This window comes from Oncorhynchus keta, chromosome 26 (assembly GCF_023373465.1).
Source record: "Oncorhynchus keta strain PuntledgeMale-10-30-2019 chromosome 26, Oket_V2, whole genome shotgun sequence".
Classification (NCBI taxonomy): domain Eukaryota; kingdom Metazoa; phylum Chordata; class Actinopteri; order Salmoniformes; family Salmonidae; genus Oncorhynchus; species Oncorhynchus keta.
The window spans coordinates 22,380,465-22,406,948 of NC_068446.1; the positions used below are offsets into that span (position 1 = coordinate 22,380,465).

The 26,484-nt window shown below is 40.5% G+C and overlaps 1 protein-coding gene across 2 annotated transcripts in view; it reads left to right on the forward strand.

Moving 5' to 3' along the window:
• Positions 1–16,026, forward strand: part of LOC118359109 (F-box-like/WD repeat-containing protein TBL1XR1) — a 46,565-nt gene extending 30,539 nt beyond the window's left edge. Inside the window, exons 4-17 of one of the 2 annotated variants that reach the window (XM_035737357.2) lie at positions 5,671–5,773; positions 6,031–6,176; positions 6,569–6,788; positions 6,891–7,065; positions 9,024–9,156; positions 9,438–9,501; positions 9,593–9,690; positions 9,856–9,916; positions 10,121–10,242; positions 10,592–10,666; positions 11,005–11,132; positions 11,421–11,586; positions 11,986–12,087; positions 12,230–16,026. In XM_035737357.2, coding sequence (XP_035593250.1) covers positions 5,716–5,773; positions 6,031–6,176; positions 6,569–6,788; positions 6,891–7,065; positions 9,024–9,156; positions 9,438–9,501; positions 9,593–9,690; positions 9,856–9,916; positions 10,121–10,242; positions 10,592–10,666; positions 11,005–11,132; positions 11,421–11,586; positions 11,986–12,087; positions 12,230–12,256 — 1,575 coding nt within the window. In that variant the 5' untranslated portion in view covers positions 5,671–5,715 and the 3' untranslated portion in view covers positions 12,257–16,026. The remainder of the gene's footprint in view (positions 1–5,670; positions 5,774–6,030; positions 6,177–6,568; positions 6,789–6,890; positions 7,066–9,023; positions 9,157–9,437; positions 9,502–9,592; positions 9,691–9,855; positions 9,917–10,120; positions 10,243–10,591; positions 10,667–11,004; positions 11,133–11,420; positions 11,587–11,985; positions 12,088–12,229) is intronic. The other variant, XM_035737358.2, reaches the window with a different exon arrangement.
• Positions 16,027–26,484: the final 10,458 nt, after the last annotated feature.

Consider the following 26,484-nt stretch of genomic DNA (forward strand, 5'->3'; position numbering starts at 1 on the left):
AATCTCTTATCTCTGGTACGCTACATGACCAAAAGTATGTGGACACCTGCCCTTCGAACATCTCATTCCAAAATTGTGGCCATTAATGTGGAGTTGGTCCTCCCCTTTGCTGCTATAACAGCCACCACTCTTCTGGGAAGGCTTTCCACTAGATTTTGGAACATTGCTGCGGGGACTTGCTTCCATTCAGCCACAGGCATTAGTGAGGTTGGGCACTGATGTTGGGCGATTAGGCCTGGCTCGCAGTTGGTGTTCCAATTCATCCCAAATGTGTAAGATGGGGTTGAGGTCAGGGCTTTGTGCAGGCCAGTCAAGTTCTTCCACACCGATCTCAACAAACCAATTTTTTATGGACCTCGCTTTGTACACAGCGGCATTGTCATGCTGAAATAGGAAAGGGCCTTCGCCAAACTTTTGCCACAACGTTGGAAGCACAACATCGTCTAGAATGTCATTGTATGCTGCAGCGTTAACAATTCCCTTTACTGGAATTCCCTTCAGGTGCCTAGCCCAAACCATGAAAAACAGCCCCAGACCAGTATTCCCCCTCCATAAAACATTATAGTTGGCACTATGCATTGGGGCAGGTAGTGTTCTCCTGGCAGCCGCGAAACCCAGATTCTTCCGTCGGACTGCCTGATGTTGAAGCATGATTCATCACTCCAGAGAATGTGTTTCCACTGCTCCATTGAGTCCAATGGCGGGAACTTTACACCACTCCAGCCGACGCTTGGCATTGCGCATGGTGATCTTAGGCTTCTGTGCGGCTGCTCGGCCATGGAAACCCATTTCAAGAAGCTCCCGATGAACAGTTCTTGTGCTGACGTTGCTTCCAGTGGCAGTTTTTCGGTAATGAGTGTTGCAACTGTGGACAGACATTTTTTACGTGCTTAAGCACTCGGAAGTCCCATTCTTTGAAATTGTGTGGCCTACCACTTCGCGGCTGAGCAGTTGTTGTTGCTCCTAGACGTTTCCACTTCACAATAACAGCACTTACAGTTGACCAGGGCAGCTCAAGCAGGGTGGACATTTTATGAACTGACTTGTTGGAAAGGTGGCATCTTATGACGGTGCCACGAAAGTCACAGAGCTCTTTCAGTAAGGTCATTCTACAGCCAATGTTTGTCTATGGAAATTGCATTCCTGTGTGATCAATTTTTTTTTTACTTTATAAAAATAAAATAAAAATTACACCTGTCCGTGACAGGTGTGTCTGAAGTAACTGAATCCACTAATTTTAAGGGGGTCCAAATACTTTTGTATATGTAGTGTAGGTCTTAGGAAAGACTGTCTGGGTTGGCAATACTCGGTATGGAAAATAGTCGGGCTCTCAACCTGCACCAGAGACACTACACTGTGTTATGCCAGTGTAATGTGTGCTTGTGTCGAAAGGCTTTGTTATTATATTTTGCGGAATTGCCCATTGTTGATATGCTGTAAGTGTGTGAATGAGATTTAAACATGAAAAGCGAACACTCATTGTAAAGCTATTTGGCTTCAGGTATTCAAACGCAAGAGGCATGGCAGTGCCACTCATCTTTCTAAATATACCTAGAGCATTATGAAGCACTTTTGAAAACATAATAGCACATTCAATACATAATAAACAACCGCAATGTATATGCAGGCAAAAGTGTTTGAGTGAAATCATGTTGGCCATGTTGGATTCAGAATAAAATGTATTTACACTAAAACAGTCTTTAAGGGTATGAGTGTTGTACACAATTCTGAAAAAATGCCTAATCTACAAAACACATATTTACATGGCAGCCGTATTTAATTTTCGATGCCATATTGGATTTGTTGGCTCTGTGGTGACCTCGTGACTTAATTCCAAGAGTAGGGGCTAAAGATACAAAATCCTTCAAGGAACCTTGGACTCCAAAAAATCTAATTCCATTGTCGGAGCTCATTTGTTTTCCATAGAGCAGATTACACTAGCCACAACATCAAAAAACATGTGTAACTGTATGTATTTTTGTTAGGCAGGACGATACAGCACTGAATGAGAGCAAATTTGACTTAGAAAGTTCTCTATTAATCATCTATCTAAAATTAAAGCATACATTCATCATAAATACTAATAGTTGACATTTCTGCCTATTGTTTGTCTGTGTTTACAGGTCTATATTCCCAAGATGCATTATCCTAATGCTGTTTGTCTGTGTATGTATGTAGGGCAGACAGCTGACTACTTGTATTCCAATATTGCAATATTGCAATATTGTGTTACATGAGTTTGAGGCCCATCCAGCCAGGTATTATGTTTCACTTTTGGAGTTTAGGGGGTTTGCCACAATATATATACATTTAACCAATTTTGCAGTAAAATATTTTTCAACAACTATCCATTTCTTATATGGGAGATATTATGGATGTGAAAAAAACATTACTGTGTTTTGTTCTACCTTGGCTAGAACAAAAGGCCTACAAAGTGAGTCAGCTCGGCTCCATAGGCAATGTGCATGTTGTGTTCTATTCTCGACCAATGGCTGTAAAGGTGGCATAATCGAGCATCATGCAGGAGAGAGGGTGTGAAACAGTGTTGAGCAATATTCATATCAATGGTTAAAATTATAGAAGACCACGGACACCTACCATAATATGAAATGCCTATTACAATCACTTTGGGTTGTGTGTGTGTGAGTTGTAAACAATGTGACTCCTGAGAGCAAAGATGTGAAGTGCTCCATCTCTACAGCGGTGCGCTCTGGCTCTCTCAAAATAGACCAAAACCTCATCACTTAGATACGGCGATGAAAAGGGAATGAACTACGTCTCTAGTGGTGTGTTCAAGTATAATAGTAGTTGACAAATTGCAAACAAACCACATCCTATGACAGTTTTGTCAATTATTATGTGCATCTATCCAATAGGCCTACACTTCTGAAGAGAATTAATGATGGTCGACAAGGCAGTAAAACTTCAATAATACTATCTTCAGTAGCTGGGACTACTAAGATTGCACCTCCCCTGTAGAGTTCTGTTATGGTTATGCAATGTTTTGAAATGAGAATGTGCTCCAGTAATCTAATGGTAATATGCCTCTTCAGATCTGATGTATCTTTGGGTGAATGTACAGTTCTTCATGTCTGGCTGGCAGAGATGGCTCCTTAATTGGGATTGCTCAGCACATAACATAGCCTAGTTACAGAAAGGGGCCCATATTATAATCACATGGAACCTTAAGGTTTGTGTTTTGTGCTCGATCTAGAAATGCATTTTGGCTATGCATTGATTTGTTATTTCAGGTGTGTATATAAAATACTTTAGTGAAACACCAGTCCTGCAGTAGTTTTTCCAGAGAGACGGATGTTTGTGCTCCTATTCTATATCTTTTTGTTGAATGAATGAACCCAGTTGAGAGTAGCAGACAGAGTGGCAATGCTGTGGTCATGCTTGCTTGGTTGTCACTTCCTTGATTCTACAAGGTCCCTGACTAGCCCTCTTCTGCTCCGATTCAGACCTGGATGAGATAAACACCACTGCTGCTGCAGTGTCGTCGGCTAAATAGGACTCATTGTCAGCCGGCTACTTTTTCCACTTCATTAATTCAACCTAGGCTTCTTTTCATTTAAACGTTGAATTCTCTAGTCAGAAAAGTTAATACAGCCTTCTCCTGCTAGAATGAACTACATGCATCTTCTATTGATAGGACAGGCACCTGTCAGTCACAAAGCGAGTGATGACGGGGACACACTGCTAGTTTGTCAGTCTGCTGTCTGTTTATTTTTGTGCTCTCTGGTTGGCTGCAATAAAATGTATTTTCACAGAGGAGGGAGAGCATGATGCGTCATCGTTTCCTGTGAGTTAATTTACACGTCCCATGTAATGTAAGTGGTAACGATGAGTTTAAATCCACTATATGAATAAAGATTTAATGTAGTCAAAGATTATAGGGTCCCCGAGGAAACACGGAACATCACTTTGGTTCCTACCCTGTCACAATGACTTGTTCATGGCATTTTCATTCGTTGCCATGTCAAACACTGCATTCAAAGTGCCCACTATTATTTATATTCGAACTATAGAATTATTATAAACATTCTATTTCCATGATTCCACAAGTTCACCCAAGTGTTTCGATCTAAATCGCAATTGCAACATTTGGTTAAAAAAAAGGCCTAGTATTTTTGCCCATATCATGGCAGTGTGGAAATGATCCCAAGTGAATGCAGGAAAAGCAGAAATTGATGGAAATGCAGGAAATTATTTTAGGTTGAAGTTGAATCTAACAGTATAAAACAATCCGAATGGCAAAAGACCCATTGAAATAATTTTGAATATGTGTTGCCACTCTAAGGTCACGTACTACTCATAAAGCAAATGTAGAACTTTTCTTAATAAAAAAAAAAAAACAACATAAAATACCGTCAAGAATTTGAAAAATACCATTGTGATATTTTGCCCATATCGCCCAGCCTGTAGGTCTATCTATAAGCGTCAGTCTTTGTGCACCCCCACTTTTATACAATCTGGCGGGGGTCTGAGGGTTCACCTCCTGAACATTTTGCATTTTTAAAACCACTTTCCTGCAGTTCTATATTGTTTCTCAGCAGGGAATCCATGTTTAATTGACAGAACACAACCTTTTTTTTGTCACAAACTAAATTGAAAGACTAGTTTAAGAAAACTAGACTAGTTTTCTTGACTAGGTTACTACCATAAAACTTCAATTAATAGCCTGGGTGTTTATTTGCTTAACTCACTGAACACAACAGGCATGTATTACAGATGGGCTTATATTTGAGCCAGGTGTGTCTTTCCTTAATGCAAACAGCTTTTGCTCATTTTCATAGTTAATTGTTTAATTCCAGCACATTCACTTCCAGCATTTTTATAATTTTCTTAATTTCCTACACTGTGTTATCATTTAAACACTGTCACATTTCTTTTGTCTTTGTATGCCTAAAACAATTTGTTGTGAATAATTATACCGTCAAGGAAAATTATTATATCTTTGACTGTGCACTTTTGCCAATAGAGGGCGATTTGGCTGAATTCTAGGGGCGTTAGAATGTACCAGTAGCCACCAAAATAGAGCTCGTTCTGCAATTTATTTTCTCGGGGGCATGCCCCCCCGGTGCCCCCCAGCCCAGAACTCCCTGGCTGGCAATTATTTCTATCTGGCTGGATACTCCATGCACTTATGGAAAACACTGCTGCTGTAATTGAAGGAGCACAGCACAGCCTAGAGCAACAGCTCAGCTCTGCGCTGGAAAGAGAATCCCCTTCCCATCCCCAATTACACACATTCAGTCAGTAGTAGAACGGCTGAGATTCTGTTTAACGCAACAGCACCACTGCAGTGGGATGGTGAGAATGGGCACTGCACCTTGTTATTAGCCATACTGGAGAGACACACTAGCAGTGCTGCATCTCCTGTCCACAGTTAGCCCCCAGCAGCAGGTTTCTGTGCACACCCTGACCCCTGACTGAGAACACTGCCTGCTGCTCTGCCCTGGTGCGAACTTGTGTGTGCAGCAGGGTAGAGTGGTTTTTGCACACAGACAAAATGTGTTAGTGTATCTCCTGGGAGGAAGTCTCCACTCTAGCCCTGGCTTCAGTTTTTATTTAGCAGCCCATTGTTGTGCGATTTGTCTAATGTGAAAATGTTCTGCGTTGGGGTCTGATAAAAACAACTGTCGCACCTCCTCCGTTTCCTTGCAGGCCTATGTCCTGTTTGCTGACCTCATGGTGTAACCAGGTGTAAAGATGAGCATAAGCAGTGATGAGGTCAACTTTCTTGTGTACAGATACCTACAGGAGTCAGGTAGGCTCCAACGCTCAAACCACATGTCCATTCACATTCTGTAAACACTGGTAACAGACAGCTGTTGAAACAATGTTCTGTATATTCTCCTACTCATGTAATGTTCTAGTGCTATTAAAGGGTGCCTAGAAAATGTGCACTACGATAACAACCACAGAGCTATTTGAAATGTGCTATTTCCAGAGTCACCAAAGGGAAGGATCTGCTCAGTATAATGTTCTGCCTACTGACATGCTGCTCATGCTTGCCCCCGACAGGATTTTCCCACTCAGCCTTCACGTTTGGCATAGAGAGCCACATCAGCCAGTCCAACATCAATGGAGCCCTGGTGCCCCCTGCTGCCCTCATCTCCATCATACAGAAGGGCCTGCAGTACGTGGAGGCCGAAGTCAGCATTAATGAGGTGATCTCATCTCCTCCTCATTCACACAACCCATTATCACAGCATCTCATCTCAGCCAGATCAGGGAATCTGTGGACTTTATTACCGCAAGCCTGGTATAGTGTGATCAAATGCAGAAATTGGCAATGGTTTGATCACAAATCAGAAAGAATATGTATGTGGTGCTAGGTTTCTGCTCTTCAGTTATTATGCAGTTATTAACCAATGTAGCTTTATAATGCATTGCATTATTATTATTTAATAGATGGTTCTCTAGTGATTATTTTTGAGAATGTATTTATTATTCTTTAATTTGAGTTATAACTGATGCTTTTAGCCTACCATTGCTTATAGCTACAGTAGTTATTTAGCTGTTTGCATTTGAGTATAACCAGCTTGTCTGGTGTCCCCAGGACGGTACGCTGTTCGACGGACGGCCGATCGAGTCCCTGTCGCTCATCGACGCGGTAATGCCGGATGTGGTGCAGACACGGCAGCAGGCCTACCGAGACAAGCTGGCCCAGCAGCAGGCAGCCCAGGCTCCCCCGGCCACCACCACCAACTTGGCGGCCAATGCCAAGAACGGAGAGAACACGGCCAACGGCGAGGAAAACGGAGCTCACACCTTAGCTAGTGAGTCTGAGTTTATTACCTATAACACAAAGAGAAAGGAGGGATACAAATATTTGTAAGATTGTTGAGTCAATGCCCAATGCTGGATGTTTTGTTATTCAGATCTTGCACATGCTGATGAGGTGCTCTCTGTGTGCCATACAGACAACCACGTCGACATGATGGAGGTGGATGGGAATGTGGCGATTCCCCAGAACAAAGCCTTGGTGCTCCGAGGTCACGAGTCAGAGGTGTTCATCTGCGCCTGGAACCCTGTCTCCGACCTGCTTGCCTCCGGGTCAGTGTCTGTCTCTCACTCTCTCAATTTCAATTTAAGGGGCTTTATTGGCATGGGAAACAGATGTTCCATTGCCAAAGCATATACAGTGGGGCTAAAAAGTATTTAGTCAGCCACCAATTGTGCAAGTTCTCCCACTTAAAAACATGAGATAGGCCTGTAATTTTCATCATAGGTACACTTCAACTATGACAGACAAAATGGAAAAAAAAATCCAGAAAATCACATTGTAGGATTTTTAATGAATTTATTTGCAAATTATGGTGGAAAATAAGTATTTGGTCAATAACAAAAGTTTATCTCAATACTTTGTTATATACCCTTTGTTGGCAATGACAGAGGTCAAACGTTTTCTGTACGTCTTCACAAGGTTTTCACACACTGGTGCTGGTATTTTGGCCCATTCCTCCATGCAGATCTCCTCTAGAGCAGTGATGTTTTGGGGCTGTTGCTGGGCAACACAGACTTTCTACTCCAAAGATTTTCTATGGGGTTGAGATCTGGAGACTGGCTCGGCCACTCCAGGACCTTGAAATGCTTCTTACGAAGCCACTCCTTCGTTGCCCGGGCGGTGTGTTTGGGATCATTGTCATGCTGAAAGACCCAGCCACGTTTCATCTTCAATGCCCTTGCTGATGGTAGGCTTTGTTACTTTGGTCCCAGCTCTCTGCAGGTCATTCACTAGGTGCCCCCGTGTAGTTCTGGGATTTTTGCTCACCGTTCTTGTGATCATTTTGACCCCACATGGTGAGATCTTGTGTGGAGCCCCAGATTGAGGAAGATTATCAGTCGTCTTGTATGTCTTCCATTTCCTAATAATTGCTCCCACAGTTGATTTCTTCAAACCAAGCTGCTTACCTATTGCAGATTCAGTCTTCTCAGCCTGGTGCAGGTCTACAATTTAGTTTCTGGTGTCCTTTGACAGCTCTTTGGTCTTGGCCATAGTAGAGTTTGGAGTGTGACTGTTTGAGGTTGTGGACAGGTGTCTTTTATACTGATAACAAGTTCAAACAGGTGCCATTAATACAGGTAACGAGTGGAGGACAGAGGAGCCTCTTAAAGAAGAAGTTACAGGTCTGTGAGAGCCAGAAATCTTGCTTGTTTGTAGGTGACCAAATACTTATTTTCCACCATAATTTGCAAATAAATTCATTAAAAATCCTACAATGTGATTTTCTGGAATTTTGAAGTGTACTTATGACGAAAATTACAGGCCTCACTCATATTTTTAAGTGGGAGAACTTGCACAATTGTGGCTGACTAAATACTTTTTTGCCCCACTATATACATGTTAAATATATATTCTTGTAATGATTTCCAAATAGTGTCTTTTCTTGAAAGCCAGGTCTGCTTTTGGTGGCCTTTCTCAATAGCAAGGCTATGCTCACTGAGTCTGTACATAGTCAAATATTTCCTTAATTTTGGGTCAGTCACATTGGCCAGGTATTCTGCCACTGTGTACTCTCTGTTTAGGGCCAAACAGCATTCTAGTTTGCTCTGTTTAAAAAAAAAAAACATTTTTCCCAATGTGTCAAGTAATTATCATTTTTTTTCTCATAATTTAGTTTGGTCTAATTGTGTTGCTGTCCTAGGGGTCTGTTTGTGTTTGTTAACAGAGCCCCAGGACCAGCTTGTTTAGGTTAATCTCCAGGTTCATCTCTCTCTCTCTCTCTCTCTCTCTCTCTCTCTCTCTCTTTCTCTTTCTCTTTCTTTCTTTCTTTCTTTCTTTCTTTCTTGAAAACATCCCAGTAGGATTCTGGATTTCTGGCGTATTCCTTCCTTATTCCAAGAATCTTCCAACCTGGATTTGGGGGGAAAAAACAGGGCATTTAGGGAAAGTTAACAGAATTTTGCAATCCTATGTCAATATATTGATTGATAGACTGATTTACCGAGGACCTAGGGCTTTCTGTGTTGCTGTTTCATTGTACTGTGCTGACTGTCCCTCCACGCTGCAGGTCTGGGGACTCGACGGCACGGATCTGGAACCTGAGTGACAGCAGCTCCACACAGCTTGTACTGAGGCACTGCATACGGGAGGGAGGTCAGGACGTCCCCAGCAACAAAGACGTCACATCATTAGACTGGAACGTGAGTCAAGGATCCACACTCAATCATAACTTAACACAACCCCTCAAATTCCATAACTTTATTTCCACTTCTCCTTTTCTGAATGTTAGTTGTCACTTGAAACTGTTTTAATGTTTCAAAGCTTTGACTTTGCTACTGTTTTGCTCTGTATGGTATTTATCCTTGCAAGGGAAAGTTTCAATGAGCAGAATTATGTTCCTATGCTGATGTGCTTAACAATATGTATTTGCTTTAAAACCTTTTTATTTTATTTACACAATCTATCTCTTTCCACCTGACAGAGTGAGGGTACGTTACTAGCAACCGGCTCATATGATGGATTTGCCAGGATATGGACAAAGGATGGTGAGGTGCCACTTTTTACTGCTTTTTCAACTCACCATATTGTCAGTTTCCGAAACACTCGCCTCTCTAATATAAATGATTCGAACCCTAGGTAATCTTGCAAGTACCCTGGGTCAACACAAAGGTCCCATTTTTGCATTAAAATGGAACAAAAAAGGAAACTTTATTCTTAGTGCCGGAGTAGATAAGGTAAGAACCCAAACAGGCTTTTATTTTTGTTATGAGCTCAAGACTTGAAATGCTTTCATGGCTCATTAACCTCTTCTGGTAGTCAGGACTAAAATAACCTTCTTAGGCGTGTTCTAATTTAATGTTTTTCTTTGTGTGTGTGTGTGTGTGTGTTTCTCCCTGCAGACTACAATCATATGGGATGCTCACACAGGAGAAGCAAAGCAGCAGTTCCCGTTCCATTCAGGTGCGCTGAATTATCCATTGGCTTCTTTCCTCTTAATCAACCCTTATTAGACATGTACATACTTACTTGACTATAAACAGCAAGGGTATTTTTGTGCCGAATCATTCCTAGTTTCTGTCAAGCACAGACAAAAGACGTAGAGTTCTATGTTGTTTTTTTTCATTGCGTTTTCTTCCGCTCTTCCTCTTGTTGTGACTTTAACAGCACCTGCTCTGGATGTGGACTGGCAGAGCAACAACACGTTTGCCTCCTGCAGTACAGACATGTGCATCCACGTGTGTAAGCTTGGCCAAGACAGGCCTATCAAGACATTCCAAGGACACACAGTGAGTCCGCCCCCATCACCCCACAGTGTAGCACTGCTCCTGCAGACATTATAGAAGCACCATTTTCTGTGTGTCAGAGACTTTGCCCTTTTATTTATTTATATATATATTTTTTTTTAACCTTTATTTAACCAGGCAAGTCAGTTAAGAACATATTCTTATTTTCAATGACGGCCTGGGAACAGTGGGTTAACTGCCTGTTCAGGGGCAGAACGACAGATTTGTACCTTGTCAGCTCGGGGGTTTGAACTCGCAACCTTCCGGTTACTAGTCCAACGCTCTAACCACTAGGCTACGCTGCCGCCCCTTTCTATGTCTGCGCTGATAACTCTGTTCCCCTCTGTTCCAGAATGAAGTGAATGCAATCAAATGGGATCCAACCGGTAACCTGCTAGCCTCTTGCTCAGATGACATGACGCTGAAGGTAAGATAGGAATGAAAACCAGATGTCTATAGCTACATCCAGTATTGTCAGAGTTTTTGATTACTGTCCCTGTTAAATAAATTATATAAATAAATTCACGTGCACTTTGTAATGTTGTGCTCTGGATTATGTACCAGAAATTCAAATAATTTATGTGTTGTTTATATCACTCTATCATTTTTCTTAGTTTCAATTGTGATGAATACCACTCGACAAATTGTCGACCTGAAAAATAAACCAAGTATAAAACCAACCAAACATTCTTATCTTTCTGAACATTCAGCTTTTTTGCATGATCATCACACGTAAAACATTATTTTGTCATTTTACCATGCTAGATCTGGAGTATGAAACAGGACACATGCGTTCATGATCTGCAAGCTCACAGCAAAGAGATCTACACTATCAAATGGAGCCCCACCGGTCCTGGAACCAACAACCCCAATGCCAATCTGATGCTTGCCAGGTACTGAAACAGAAGCACTGCTGCGCCCTCTGTGTCGGCATTCATTATTTTGATTTGCGAGCAGCATTACTGACATAACAGCGGTGTGACCCTGTTCGAGGGAAATGGACTGATCACCACACTATTTTTGGGCCAGCCACAGTCTTTGTGCCCTGAACTGAAACTCTGAATTGCAAGAGTTTGTGTCTTGCTGTATTGGGGCTTTGTTTCAAGTGAGCTATGACTATGAGCCAAGTACTTGCTTCTGGGGAGGCAGATAGATGACAGTTTTTCCTGTGTTCCTTGCAGCGCGTCCTTTGATTCGACGGTGCGGCTGTGGGATGTGGACCGAGGCATCTGCATCCACACGTTAACCAAACACCAGGAGCCTGTCTACAGTGTGGCCTTCAGCCCAGACGGCAGGCATCTGGCCAGCGGCTCCTTCGACAAGTGTGTTCACATCTGGAACACGCAGGTACAGTCTGACACCATCAATCCCCTGGCTATCCATCCCCTGACACTGTCCCACTGTCCAGCTTGCATGGAGCGGGGAACTGTTAGTGACATTACCTATTTATCTATTTTGTAACTTAGGTCGGTGGTAATGGATTTTAATCTAAGCAAGCTATGGCTGATTTTTAATGGAATATCTACATAGGCGTACAGAGGCCCATTATCAGCAACCATCATTCCTGTGTTCCAATGGCACGTTGTGTTAGCTAATCGAAGTTTGTCATTTAAAATGCTAATTGATCATTAGAAAACACTTTTGCAATTATGTTAGCACAGCTGAAAACTGTAGTGCTGGTTTAACCTTTGGCTTGTGCCTGTCGTTGTGGTTGTTGATCTAATGTCTTCTCTTCCCTTTCCACAGACTGGCGCTTTAGTCCATAGTTACAGGGGGACAGGGGGGATCTTTGAAGTTTGCTGGAATGCAGCAGGTGACAAAGTGGGAGCAAGTGCATCAGATGGATCTGTGCGTACTAATGTTTTGAAAATGTTCATATACTTTGTTTTTTAAAATGTTTTCTATTGTGTTATCGCCAAAATAAAAGTTGAGCACTCTGAGATCTATATCTCATCATAATATACTAAAACTACAATTTCTTGTTTTTCAGGTTTGTGTATTAGATCTGCGGAAATAACACTGCTTGTTGGAAGCCATGGACCGACAATGAATGTGTACATAGCCAAAATGACTGTCCCTGCGCCATGTACTGCTAGTCCCGCTTAAACCATGGCTGGCCACTACAGACCAGAAACAAGCCCCCCGACACAGCAGATTCAGGAGCAAGGACACGCTCTGTGCAGCAAGTCGTTAGGACCAGAGACATTAAAGGGACACAGACAAAAAAATGTAAATGAAGAAAAAAAAAGCAGATCTGTATATGTACCAACATTTGGAAGCTATTTTGCTCTTTGATCTTTAAACCATGCTCATCAAGACAAAAAAATATGTTTTAACTTTATTGGTAGTTCAGTCTCTGTGTGCTGACATATATCGGCTTTCCAATCCAGCGGCCGGCAGTTAGGTTTTTAACAAAATCATTTATATTATTTCAATGTTTAAGTTTATATTTTTTGGGGTCACAAGTGGAGGAGTCATCTTTTTATACACACTCACAAAACTGTTCTTTGAAGAAAATCATATTTGCTAGTGTACGCTTTGTGGTTCAAAACAATATCGGGACTTGAAGAAATGTCATTTTTTCAATTGTAGTTTTTTTATTTTTTTTTTTCTAAAGAACACATTGTTTCTCCTGACCATAATATGAGTACAAATTAACATGGGCGCACATGAAAGAAGAGGCATTATACATCTAGATGCTTTAAAGCCATGTTTATGGTTGGTTTGTGCACAATCGATGGCGCTAGAGAAACATTCCATGATTCCCTCCTGGACAAAGCTGTACTCTGCTGTAGCTATCATGTGGAAACACATCAGGTATTGGATCGGTTAAAGAAGAGAAGCAGACAAATCAGTACCTAATGACCCCCCCTAGTGTGAAGGATTGGAACTGTGATGTCCACTGGACCTTTCACAACAGTGTTACCACTGGGGAAACGGAGGCCCCCTTTACAACATATAGCTAAAAGAAACACTTGCTTTAAGTTTTCTATTCTTCTAATGACTACTTAGCTGATAATGTGTTTCTCTTACTGATTATTTTCAAGTACATTTCATATTGCTGATTTATCATATTTGTGTCACAACAAAACGTCCATTAGGGTTTTACTCAAAATGGTTTACATTTTTATAAGGCAAAGCTTTTTTTATTCCTGTAGATTATTTCCCACAATAGATATTGACAGTGGTTATTTGGATCACAAACAAGCAATGCTGTTTTCAGTAGAAAAAATGTCATCTTAAAGCAAGTCTGGGTGTTGGGCTAGGAATCAGAAATCACATGGAGTAACATACACCATATACATTACTACATTAAGTAGTTAAAATGTTAACTGAATTTGAAGCAGTCATGCAACACTGTGTGGTATAATTGTACATTCATGTAAATGTATCTTTTCAAATCATTGTGAGCAGAGAAGTCCCCTACTGGTCAGTAAGCAATCGACAGTTAGTGGCTTGTGAAAGTATTCACCCCCCTTGGCATTTTCCCTATTTTGTTACCTTACAACTTGGAATTAAAATATATTTTTTTGGGGGGGGGTTGTATCATTTGATTTACACAACATGCTACCACTTTGAAGATGCAAAATATTTTTTATTGTGAAACAAACAAAAAGAAAAGAAAAATGAACTTGAGCAATTACAGCTGCAAGTATTTTGGGGTATGTCTATAAGCTTGGCACATTTAGCCATGGGGATTTTTGCCTATTCAAGGCAAAACTGCTCCAGCTCCTTCAAGTTTGGATGGGTTCTGCTGGTGTACAGCAATCTTTAAGTCATACCACACATTCTCAATTGGATTGAGGTCTGGGCTCTGACTAGGCCATTCCAAGACATTTAAATGTTTCCCCTTAAACCACTTGAGTGTTGCTTTAGCAGTATGCTTAGGGTCATTGTCCTGCTGGAAGGGGAACCTCTGTCCCAGTCTCAAATCTTTAAGACTGAAACGGGTTTCCCTCAAGAATTTCCCTGTATTTGGCAACCGCCATCATTCCTTCAATTCTGACCAGTTTCCCAGTCTCTGCCGATGGAAAAACACAGCATGATCCCATGCTTCACTGTGGGGATATTGTTCTCGGGGTGATGAGAGATGTTGGGTTTGGCCAAAAAGCTCAATTTTAGTCTCATCTGACTAGAGTACCTTCTTCCCTATGTTTGGGGAGTCTCGCACATGCCTTTTGGCGAACACTTATTTTTTTTATTTAGGCAATGGCCACTCTTCTGTAAAGCCTAGCTCTGTGGAGTGTACAGCTTAAAGTGGTCCTATGGACAGATACTTCAATCGCTGCTGTGGAGCTTTGCAGCTCCTTCAGGGTTTCCTTTGGTCTCTTTGTTGCCTCTGATTAATACCCTCTTTGCCTGGTATTTGAGTTTTGGTGGACGGCCCTCTCTTGGCAGGTTTGTTGTGGTGCCATATTCTTTCTAGTTTTTAGTATTGGATTTAATGGTGCTCTGGGATGTTCAAAGTTTCTGATATGTTTTTAGAACCCAACCCTGATCTGTACTTCTCCACAACTTTGTCTCTGACCTGTTTGGAGAGCTTCTTGGTCTTCACAGTGCCGCTTGCTTAGTGGTGTTGCAGACTCTTTGGCCTTTCAGAACAGGTGTATATATACTGAGATGATGTGACAGATCATGTGACACTTAGATTGCACACAGGTGGACTTTAATGAATTCTGAAGGTAATTGGTTGCACCAGATCTTATTTATAGGCTTCATAGCAAAGGGGGTGAATGCATATTCACGCACCACTTTTATGTTTTTTTAATATATTTTTTTACATTTCACTTCACCAATTTGGACTATTTGTGTATGTCCATTACATGAAATCCAAATAAATATATATTTAAATGACAGGTTGTAATGCAACAAATAAGAAAAATGCCAAGGGGAATGAATACTTTTGCAAGGCACTGTAAATCATTTTGGATCGACTTTTTAACAATTTCATTTGAAATGGGACAAATCTGAATATTCACCAATTACTTTCTAGATATCCAGTTAAATGTATTGTTTTTAAAACAAAGCAAGCCATTCTAATTTTAACGATTGCAGAGTGAGGTTTCGCCTTGATGGAACTGTGAGGATCCAGAAGCAACTGCGATGGCCAGGATTCCTTGTCCCCCTTGTTTAAGCCTTATATCTTATCAGTTTATTTTTTAAGGATATCGCTAGACATAGGGCCGGATGCATGGGCCCATATGAAGCCTACTCCTGGTCTTATAAAGCACTTTCAATGGAAACATTGAGGATGTTTTAGTCTTTGAGTAGGTTTAATCAGGGTCTGCAATTGTCCCATAAAGTTGCATTTTATACAAAGTGTAGACCTTTTAAATCTGTATAAACCATCTACTCTTAAGTAGATTGCACCATCTGGACACTATTTATTATACAGTCCATGACAGTGGAAAGGTATTTGAGGTTTTATTTTATGATAAATCTGCTGTCTTCGTGTCTGCTTTGCCCTTCATTTTCACGACCTGAATTCTAATCATATTTTTATGATGTGTATGTCCCCTGGACATTTTGTACTCTTTTAAAACTTTTGTAATTCATATTTCTTTGTAGCCTAAAGGAGTAAAATGTATGATTATTGGGGATACTCAAGTACTGTGTGTTCCAGTTTAATTATTTTTTTGGTTCCACATTGCATCATGAGTGCCCACACCCCACCCTTGGTTTCTCAAGTTTTGTTTTTGCAGATTCTCCTTACATTGCATTGATCTGTTGTAATTTTAACCAGATCTGAAAAAAGTCCAGAATAAAATATATTTTGATATTAATATATATGATTTTTTATTGCATTTTCCTGTGGTTGTTTATCTGTTTACTCTAAAAGTTCTATATAAACCCAAAGTCAAATGGGTAAGCTAGTGAGATGCATAAATATGAAATCATTCTTAGTAGGGAAAGAAGGCGTAGGCAACTTTTCCATAGTGAGATCCCAGACATGCTGTGGCATCATACCAGTTATTTTCAATTTTGGTGATGCACCAAACATTTGATGTATAGACTAAAATATTTGTATCTGCTCTGGTTATGCTGTTAAACAATGCATATATTGAGCTTTAAATATATAGTTGTGAAGACTCCCTAACAGCACTGTTAATTCAATAAAGCCCTTGGAAAACAATTAAAGGAAAACCAAACAGTACATGAAATGGTTGACCGTAGGAAATAACCCTGATGCCAATTTTATTTGTCACATGCTTTGTAAACGACAGGTGTAGACTAACAGTGAAAGTATTACTTACGGGTCCTTCCCAACAATGCAGAGAGAAAGGAACTAGAGAAATAATGGAAAAGTAATAACACTTTATAATCAAAGTAGCAATAAATACAAAATGACTCATGGTAACTTTGCTATATATACTGAACAAAAATAAAAATGCAACATGTAAAGGGTTGGTCCCATGTTTCATGAGCTGAAATAAAATACCCCCCCAAAAGAAGATATATATGCTTATTTTTCCAATTTTGTGCACATATTTGGTTACATCCCTGTCAGTGAGCATTTCTCCTTTGCCACGATAATCCATCCACCTGACAAATGTGGCATATTCAGAAGTTGATTAAACAGCATGATCATTACACCGGTGAACCTTATGCTGGGGACAATGAAAGGCCACGAAAATGTGTAGTTTTATCACACAACACAATGCCACAGTTGTTTCAAGTTTTGGGGGAGCGTGTAATTGGCATTCTGACTGCAGGAATGTCCATTAGAGCTGTTGCCAGAGAATTGAATGTTAATTTCTGTAACATAAGCCCCCTGCAACGTTGTTTTAGAGAATTTGACAGTATGTCCAACCGGGCCTCACAACCGCAGAGCTCAGGACCTCCACATCCGGCTTCTTCACCTGTGGGATCATCTGAGACCAGCCACCTGGAGAGCTGATGAAACTGAGGAGTATTTCTGTCTGCAATAAAGCCTTTTTGGGTAAAACTCATTATGATTGGGTGGGCCTATGCCCTCCCAGGCCCACCCATGGCTGCGCCGCTGCCCAGTCATGTGAAATCTATAGATTAGGGACTAATAAATTTATATCAATTGACTGATTTCCTTGTGTGAACTGTAACTCAGTAAAATCTTGCATTTATATTTTTGTTCAGTATACACAGGGTACCAGTACAGAGGTAATGTGTAGGGTTAGGGGGTAATTGAGGTAGATGTGTACATATAACTAGGATTAAAGTGACGAGGCAAAATGATAGATTAACAGTAGCAGCAGTATGTATGAGGTATTATCATGAGGTTGGGAGGAGTGTTGTAAATTGTTCTCAGCTATCTCCACGATGCTCTGGATGACATCGTAGGCCACAGCAAACAGGAAGTAAATAGGCAGGATCCAGTGGAGTTGGAAGACCCGCTGGCACACGGGTAGAGGCACAGTGAGGTGTCTGGGAGGAGAGGAAGAGATGAGAACCTGTAGGTTATCTGTATCACTGATAAAAACATTAGGCTACTGAAATCCCTCTGATCCGGAGGCTCGCAGCATCACAAAGATGAACAACAACCCAACTTCAGCGTTCAAGGAGAAAGACACCACTTTGTCCAACATCACCACAAATCCCTAGGTAAAGGGATTTGCACTGTTTATCCTGAAAGCAGTCTCCTTTAATGCGAGAACATTGCCTTTAAATTTCAATCCCACTGTAACACTGAACGTCCGCGATACGGATTGAATAGAGCCCTTGATTAACATAGCTCGTGCGAATAGTTTGAAACTGCAATCAAGCTCAAATTCATAGCCAATATACAGTTAGAAATGAAGTGATAGGACCGGGTGACTCATTTTATTTTTGCTGTAGCGGGATGAATAATGAGGCACTTACCCTTGGATCACAGGACGAGACAATACAAATGATTCCAAATGCAAGCAGAGACATGAGCCCATTGGCAAAGCTGTCAAAGAGGAAAGACAAAATGGATTGTTTGGTTAATACCATGAAATCAACTTAATTAGTCAATATAAGCATCCTGAACGCATCAGAACCTTTTCTATTACAGGGGCAGAGAAAAATTCTATTTTTATGGTTGTGGTAATGGTCAGAGAGTGAGAAAGCAAATGGCCTGTGAAATCATCTTGTGATGGGAGGAATTCAAAACCAGATGGACAAGTAGGCCTTTATACCCTTCTTGAATTGCATCTGTGGAAGCTCTGTGGCAATGTCCTCTCCCAGACCTTAGACATCCATTCCAACTTGGTGTTCCAGTGTGAGTTCACAAGGCTATCAACTGAAACAAAACAAACACAGTCAATATATAGTATCTACAATGCACCAAATCTACAGTTTTGGAAAGCCCTGGGTTTTTTGTAAATGTAAATACACGCCATTGGTATTTTTCCTGATTCATATCATTCTGGTATTTTGATAACTCTTAACTGTAGAAAGGAGAGATAATGATGCCACATCAGTGAAAGGCAAAATTGTGCTACTGTGAAACATGATTTATTGCATATATTTATATATATATATATATTATGTTATATATATATATTATGTTATATATATATATTAATGTTAAGCTGAAGCATTTCAATGAGTTTCTCAGCCTGAGGCAACATAACATTTAGGAAAATTATATTTTTATCTCTTCTATCTACTCCCCCATCTCTGAAGATGAAATTGTCAGCTAATTTTCAGGCCTCCAAACATCTAAACAGATACATATATATTAACATGAATATGCATAAATATAGTTTTATAACCAGGACGCATGACCCTCTTTAAAAAACCGACTAACAGAGTTTGTACATCTTGTGAGGTTAGCCATTGACTTAGGCCAGAGGTTTGCATGTAGATTATCAACGTCTCTAACCCATACTTTCAAAAATCCATTTCCCCCCTCTTCCGAGATTGTTGCCGTGCATAGAGAACAGGAGTTATTGAGAGGGAACGTACTGTACTTGTGTGCTTCATAGCAGGTCCCATCACCAGAAAGGACACTGTTATACTGGCAGCAATCATTTGGATCAGCTTTGCAACCCACAAGAAGAGATGGTGCTTCAAACTGATTGTCTGTAGAGTGACAACATGACATGTGGTTAGTGTTCTGTTACCTATAGGCATCTATCTACAGTAAGTCACTCATTCTGAAAGACAGATTTACTGGATGATGGATATTGACACAAAGAGAATAAAAAGTAAATTAAACTATGATCTGTCATTATTACACAATGTATCAACATCATAGGAGTTTGTCGTCTGGAATGGAGTCTAGTTCAGACTTTGAATTATGTACTTTGAAGACTAGAAATACATAATAATACATAATAAATGTCCATTTTTAGACCTGACAGGTGATGAACACATTTGCTGTTCAATGATTTGTTGATCAATGATCCACAAAATGTTGTTAACACCAAGAGGGTTCTGGAGTATAATTCTACTTCCTGAAATCCAACCCTTGCAAATCCATTTGATTTCCATATTGCCTAAGTCAAGCTATACATTATGCACAGTTAATAGGGGGAGATGGATGAGGCAAGGATTCTGTTTTCTCAACCTTGTTTATTAAACTTTATATATTACCAGTATAATTTGTTCTCATGCATATAGTCTTGTGACGTGGAAGAAACGTGAAAGAAACAACATGCAATTTGAACCAAATGCCACTAGATGACACTAAAGATCTTCATGAAGAAATCTGTTATACTGTACACACTGTATGAGTAGATATGTAAATGACATCTGAAAATAATAAATTGTAAGTTCACAATTGCCAAAATCACAGGATGATTCCACAGACAATACTCCCCTAATCCAAAACCCTGAAAAGTGGAGCTATGATAAGAACCTGACAGTGCAGGCCTCAACCTCTACCTGTTCTATACTCTAATCTGGCTTGATGGTCTCCACATCTCCCAGCTCTTACTGATATCTTTAACATGGCAATAGGTACATGGACTTGAGTAAGAATCAGGTTAATATTTGAAGCCAGTCTGCTCTTCCTTCACCCTGCCCTGGGTAATGCAGAGCCAATAATACAAATAATTAATTGGATTTATATAGTGCCTTTCCACTAAGGACTTACCCCAGTTTCTTACTCAAAAGCGTCAGACTTTTGTGTTTTCACCTCCACAGTCTGGCCCCAGTGTCTTTTTGGGCCATGGCCTCAATTGAACTGCTCTGACTTGGAGCCAAGGCCCTGGCCAATAGTACTTTTCAGCTGGAAATTAGATGACTAACTGTGAACTAACTGTGAACATGAGTTAACACCTTCTACGGTTAACACCTCACAAAAACCTGTCTTGATGATGCAGAGGTTGTTGGTTGTGCTCTTCACAGTGTCAGGTCTAGCTATTATGGAAACACAGTTCTCTAAAATAACACAAGAGCTCACATTAACATAATCACTGGCGACACACTAGTCCTGTAATGTAAAACCCCCGCTTTACATCACATCACAGCTTTACATCATCAGCGATCAGGGTGGAGAGATATAAGCCAATTAGCAATGAGGAGGGTGATTAGGTGGCCACGATGGAATAGGGGCCAGGTTGGGAATCTTGTGACAAGTGCCATGGGATCTTTATTGACCACAGAGAGTCAGGACACCCATTTAACGTCCTATTCAAAAGATGGCACCATACGCAGGGAAATGTCCCCTTCACTGCCCTGGGGCACTGGGATTCAATCTTAAGACCAGAAGGAAGTGTTTCCCCTACTGGCCCTCCAACACCACTTCCAGCAGCATCTGGTCTCCTAGGGACTGACCCTGCATAGCTTCAGAGGCAAGCCAGCAGTGGGATGCAGGGTAGTATGCTTCCTGGCCAGAGCAGAGGGCTGCAGGCCACGATGAGCTACTCTTCCTCATGGGTCATATCTACTTGAAGGTGGCATTTGAAAGGCCACTCTTCGCTCCAGGGATACACTGTGTTATGCCATTACATGCTTAAACACAAAGCATATTTGGGCAATGAGGAACAGCACTGATCTTTAGAAGCAGCCCTCCAGACACTGAGCAGACTGAGTTCAAAGACAGCCCACTGGGCATACCACGTCATTTCAATTTGGAAATGTGGGTAATTTTTGGTTGAGACGTTGATCAATGAGATTTCAAAATGTATTCACTCGCTCAAAAAGACAGCCAGAAGTTTGTTGAATTCCCAAAGTGTTATCACTTTGCTTTCAACCATCTTTAAAAGAACATCCAAATTCCAATAGAAAAACAATGTCTGATTTTTGGTTTAGTTATCACTGCACTTTTAACCATTTAAACGCACAGTTAAAAGCACAGCAAAGTTCAAATGGGAATACAATGTCAGATATTTTGTATTTCATGTGTTATCACTGTGCTTCATCTAATAGCACAACCAAATGACCTTGATCACAGTTGAGATTACATTAAAAGTACATGGTGCAGGAGAACAGTGCTGTTTGAGATTCTGCACAGATATTTGTATTGTGAAGATATCCACAGACCTGCAACCTGAGCAAGCTATCTTGCACATGCACTCTTTTTATGATTACGTAATACGACTTGTATAGTTACAGTATCCTCAAAATGTGGTTTTAAGGTTGAATAAAAACTGTTACATTAGTGTAATGAGAATTTGAATGTTTGTGCTTTTCTTATAACTCATTTCTGTGTTCTATTCAGCTTGGGGATATGATCTTACAACCTTTAGTTTACTAGTCCAACGCTCTAAACACTAGGCTACCTGATACCCCGAGTTTCATCTGAGCCTCTGGCTTAATCCTACTCTTTAACTTTTATTTTGGTTTATGATTTGTTAACAAGTTAATAGGCTATTTACTGTATAGCAAACGCTATATAGAATTGTGTTTGGCTATCAACGCAACCAAATATCAACATTTCAAGGAGAACATTTGAAATGCCACTGACTTAAGGCTCTATTCAATCAGATCCGCTTTAGCAGAAATCCGCATAGCGGTGGTTTTGACAGTGTCAGAGGTGGAACTGCATTAGAGCTATCAAAACTACAAGAGGCTCCCGGCATTATACCTAAAGGGGACATTGCCGTTGACTGCAAGGAGTCACGTTAACAGAAATCCCATGCAGCCTTGTTTACAAGTTGGAACACTGGAAGGTGATATGTCATCTACACCTCGATTAGGCTGATAGAAATCGTCATTATTTAATTTAATTTGAGCGTAATTATTTCACTTTGAAATGCTAAGGTGAGTGGGATGGATGTGGCTTTGTGACAATGATTGCAAGAGCAGCTGCTCCCCGATTTGAGGCCTCCAACACAGTTCCACCTCAGACACCGCCAAAACATGCGTTATGAGGGTGTCTGCTATCACTGGTTAACACCTTAGTCGGACGTTAATTCCAGTTTGTCTACAAATGTATAATTAATATGTTGGATTCACCTCTCCATTCAAATGCACTTTAAATAAAGCTGGATTTGATTTAGTCCTATTCTTTAACTTAGATTTTTGGTTGAAATGGAGAGGTGAATCCACCATATTAATTATTACCTTGAAGATTCAATTTGACATCAACCAAAGCTTTAAACTCTAGGCCTACTGTATGTGTACTGTGTAATTTTATTTGAGCCCTGGGTTGAATTGAAACAATAGCTGTTGATGACCTCACAAATTTTAAATAGGTCAAAATAGTATCAATGATGATATATGACTTACATTTCATTTGCTCTGTTAAGCCTACCCGTTGGAATGACTTTGGCAGCAACAGTGAATCTATTTAGTGAATCTATTTAGAGATCTCTTAATAATAATTCTCACAATAGCACATTGGTAGTAGTCAGTGACAAATATCAAAGCTGGACTTGGTTAAAACCCTGGATGAGAGACCAAATGGATAGTTGTAGATAGATCAACTCTCCAATAGGAGGTGCTGCCCAGCCTATTGTTTTTTTTCTTCTGATAGTGGAAATAACGTTGACGATCTGACGTTGTTTCAAAGGTACAAATTCAACATATTTTATACAAGATATATATATCTATGTTGAAAATTGGTAACTGTGGTGACATAATTCTGTGGTTGAAATTTCACCCTCAAAACAAGAGTTTACATTGGACAAATCCCATGTATTTTCCACATACATACCACGTCACAGTACTTTGACAATTTATGTTGAAACAAATTCAACCGGTTTGTGCCCAGTGGGAGGTTTCTGGGTTTTTCGCCAAAAATCTAAACCACTAATAGTACTGCAGGTTTTCTTCCTTCCTCTCTCCCACCATGGTGCACACTGTACATTTGTATACAGGATGTATGTTTTGAGGCGTACAGTAAAAGTGTCAGTATGTTTGATTAGTTGATCTGCAAGGCAATATGGCCTCAATCGTTTAGAGCATCAGTGCCCATACATTCACTACTTATTCCTGCCATTCAATCAAAAAGTATCCTCCCAGAAAGAGTGATAAAGACATGGTATAAAGCCTTGTCCATATTTGAGGTAATTTCCTGACATTGCGGAGGGTTGAATACAAAATGTCGCAAGGTAGTAGGTTTATGTCCCATCATAAAACCATACAAGGACATTTGAACAATAAAGTACACCGCATCATCTCAAAAAGTTCAAAGAAGACCATGAACAACATGGCCTGCTCTTAGCCTTTTCTTCGATGTAGTGATGCATGAGTTCTCAAAATCTCAGCCTTACAAACATGGTTTAAAACCATCAGGGACAGGGACTTTGAGAGAAGCAGAATAAACTGTTGCATGGCATCTCCTGCTGGGTTTGACCCTGGTGGCATGGACAGAATGCATTTTGAACAGCAGTGAAAGCAGCTTTCTCCAAAACAAAGGTGAACTGAATGGAGTGGAGTGCCAAAAGTCCACAGAGAGAGAAGACTGAACGCCTCGCTGGGCCTAAATTAGAACACACATTTTCTTGCTCATGGCAGTGTCTCACTGCATGGCCCCGAGGTACATTGCTGGCCAGATTATTGTTCAATGGACAGGTTTTCTTTTGCCCAGACCGCAAACCCTTCCTTACACCCAGGAATTCTAAATAAGCAAAGAAGCTAAATAATCAGGGCGAAATACTTTCAAAAACGGACCCTAACCTGGTATGTAAGATCATTTTAGTGCACAATTTAATTGAGCATGCATTGCAGTAGCATTCATATGGTCAAATAAATCACAATGATGTAGGGTATTGTTAAAATAAGGGCATAAGCAGACTTTGCAGAAGTTTGAGGACAACCAAGGACTGTAAATGTCGGGGTGGCGACTTTAAACTGGGAAGTGTGACTTTTAACTTTTAGTGTAGAGGCCACACTGGCAATGAAAATACCAACAGGATCGCCCATTACACCAGATTTACTGTGGATGTATCATTTATGTCAACTTACTGAGAGTTCTGAACTACAAAACATGACTTTATAACTTTCTAAAAGTGAGCGCTTGGGATGTTTCCAAAAATGATTACGCAGGCACTTTATAACTGCTGATCTCTCGAGAGGAGTAAATTATATTTATATCTGAGAAGCATCACATTTGGAAACGTCATTTTAACATGCATTGTCTCAGACTAAGTGTGTAAAGCGTCCACTAAAGTATACATAGTATACTGTACATAGGCACCAGAGCATTAACAAAAAACTTTAATGATTGGGAAAATAGAACACTTGAATTTTCTTTTCTAAAGATTATTTGTGATATAGTGACATTTACAAAATGTGACTGTAGCCAAAGACTGAACATAAAATGATGTCTTCACTTGATTAGAAGTGAGTAAACCATGCCCTTTAGTTCCTCGCGTGACCATGAGTTTGGGGTAAGCTACTCTGGGCAAGGACTTTTCCATTTCTCTCCGGTGACTCTGTGTCTCAGTGTCTGGATGGGTTCCAGCTCAAATCATAAATTTGTTCATGGACTAAACATCTAAACGCCTCAGACAGCCTTTGTGGTCTACATTACAATAACTCCTCTGTGATATAAGTCAAAGTGTTGAGCACCCCGGCTCAGAGGGAGATAAGGAATAGCTCTGCTATGTCTAGGCTATAGTTCTAGAGTAAAATGGCCCGAAATAACATAGATCCCGGGGAGGCGAAAAGTTGAATGGTCCCCCCAAGGATTAATCAGTGGGATATTTGCTTGAGGACAAATTCTGAAGATTGAAAGCCCATGAGGTGTTGCCGGAATATGGCAGAGGTGACAATGTAGAAGAAATTCAGGGTCTTGAAACCATAAATACCACATAACCCACTTCTGCAGTGCCTCCAGTGTCAGCGATAAAGACAAAGTTGTACCTCCACTCAGGCCTCTTCATAACTCTGTGTAAATGCCAGCCAGTTGGCTTGGAAAGACAGTGGGTCTGCTTCTCCCTGCCTCAGACAAGCCCTGAAGACTGTGTAGATCAGATATATTTCCCAAACCAAGACTAAATGACCTTATGAGAAATAACACACTGGGTGCCTTGCAGATGAGAATCTTCTTTCAATTTAGCTGTCGACATCAAAAGCTACTTTCATATAATCACCTACTTTGAACAGGGACAACGTAAAACAAAACATAAGTCTCAGTACACTTCAGAAAATATGTGTTGTACCAGAATTTGTCAAGAGAATTCCGTCTGCAATACTTTGTGAGGACTTTGCTCCATTACTCAGGTAATTTACAAGTATCTGCCAAAATAAAGGAAACACTTGAGTAAATTAGTGTTTTTGCGGCTCTGTTATGGTGTGGGGTGCATTTTTCTGGCATGGTTTAGGTCCACTGAACCCCTTAGAGGGCAGGGCAAACATCAATAAATACACAGCCAAGTGATCATCATTTCTATAGCAATGGGAGTGGTCTCTTCCAGGATGACAATGCCCCAGGGCATGAGTGGTCACTGAAGGATTTGATGAGCATGAAATGATGTAAACCATATGCCATGGCCGTTTCAGTCACCAGATGTCAACCCAACACTTGTAGGAGATTCTGGAGCAGCTCCTGAAACAGTGTTTTCCACCACCATCAACAAAACACCAAATTATGGAATTTCTCATGGAAGAATGGTGTCGCATCCCTACAAAAGAGTTCCAGACACTTATAGAGTCTATGCCAAGGTGCATTGAAGCTGTTCATGGTGGCTCAACACCCTATTAAAACACTTTACGTTGGTGTTTCCTTTATTTTGGCAGTTACCTTTATATTTCAAATAAGGGCTGAACAGTTCTAACCTACATCCAAATACACAATATACACTCATGACAAGTAATTTCATAAAGACATCAATCAAAACCATTTACATTTTCTGACTCAGGGCTTCAAGAAATCAAGCACATTGTGCTACGGTATTGAATATGGCATAG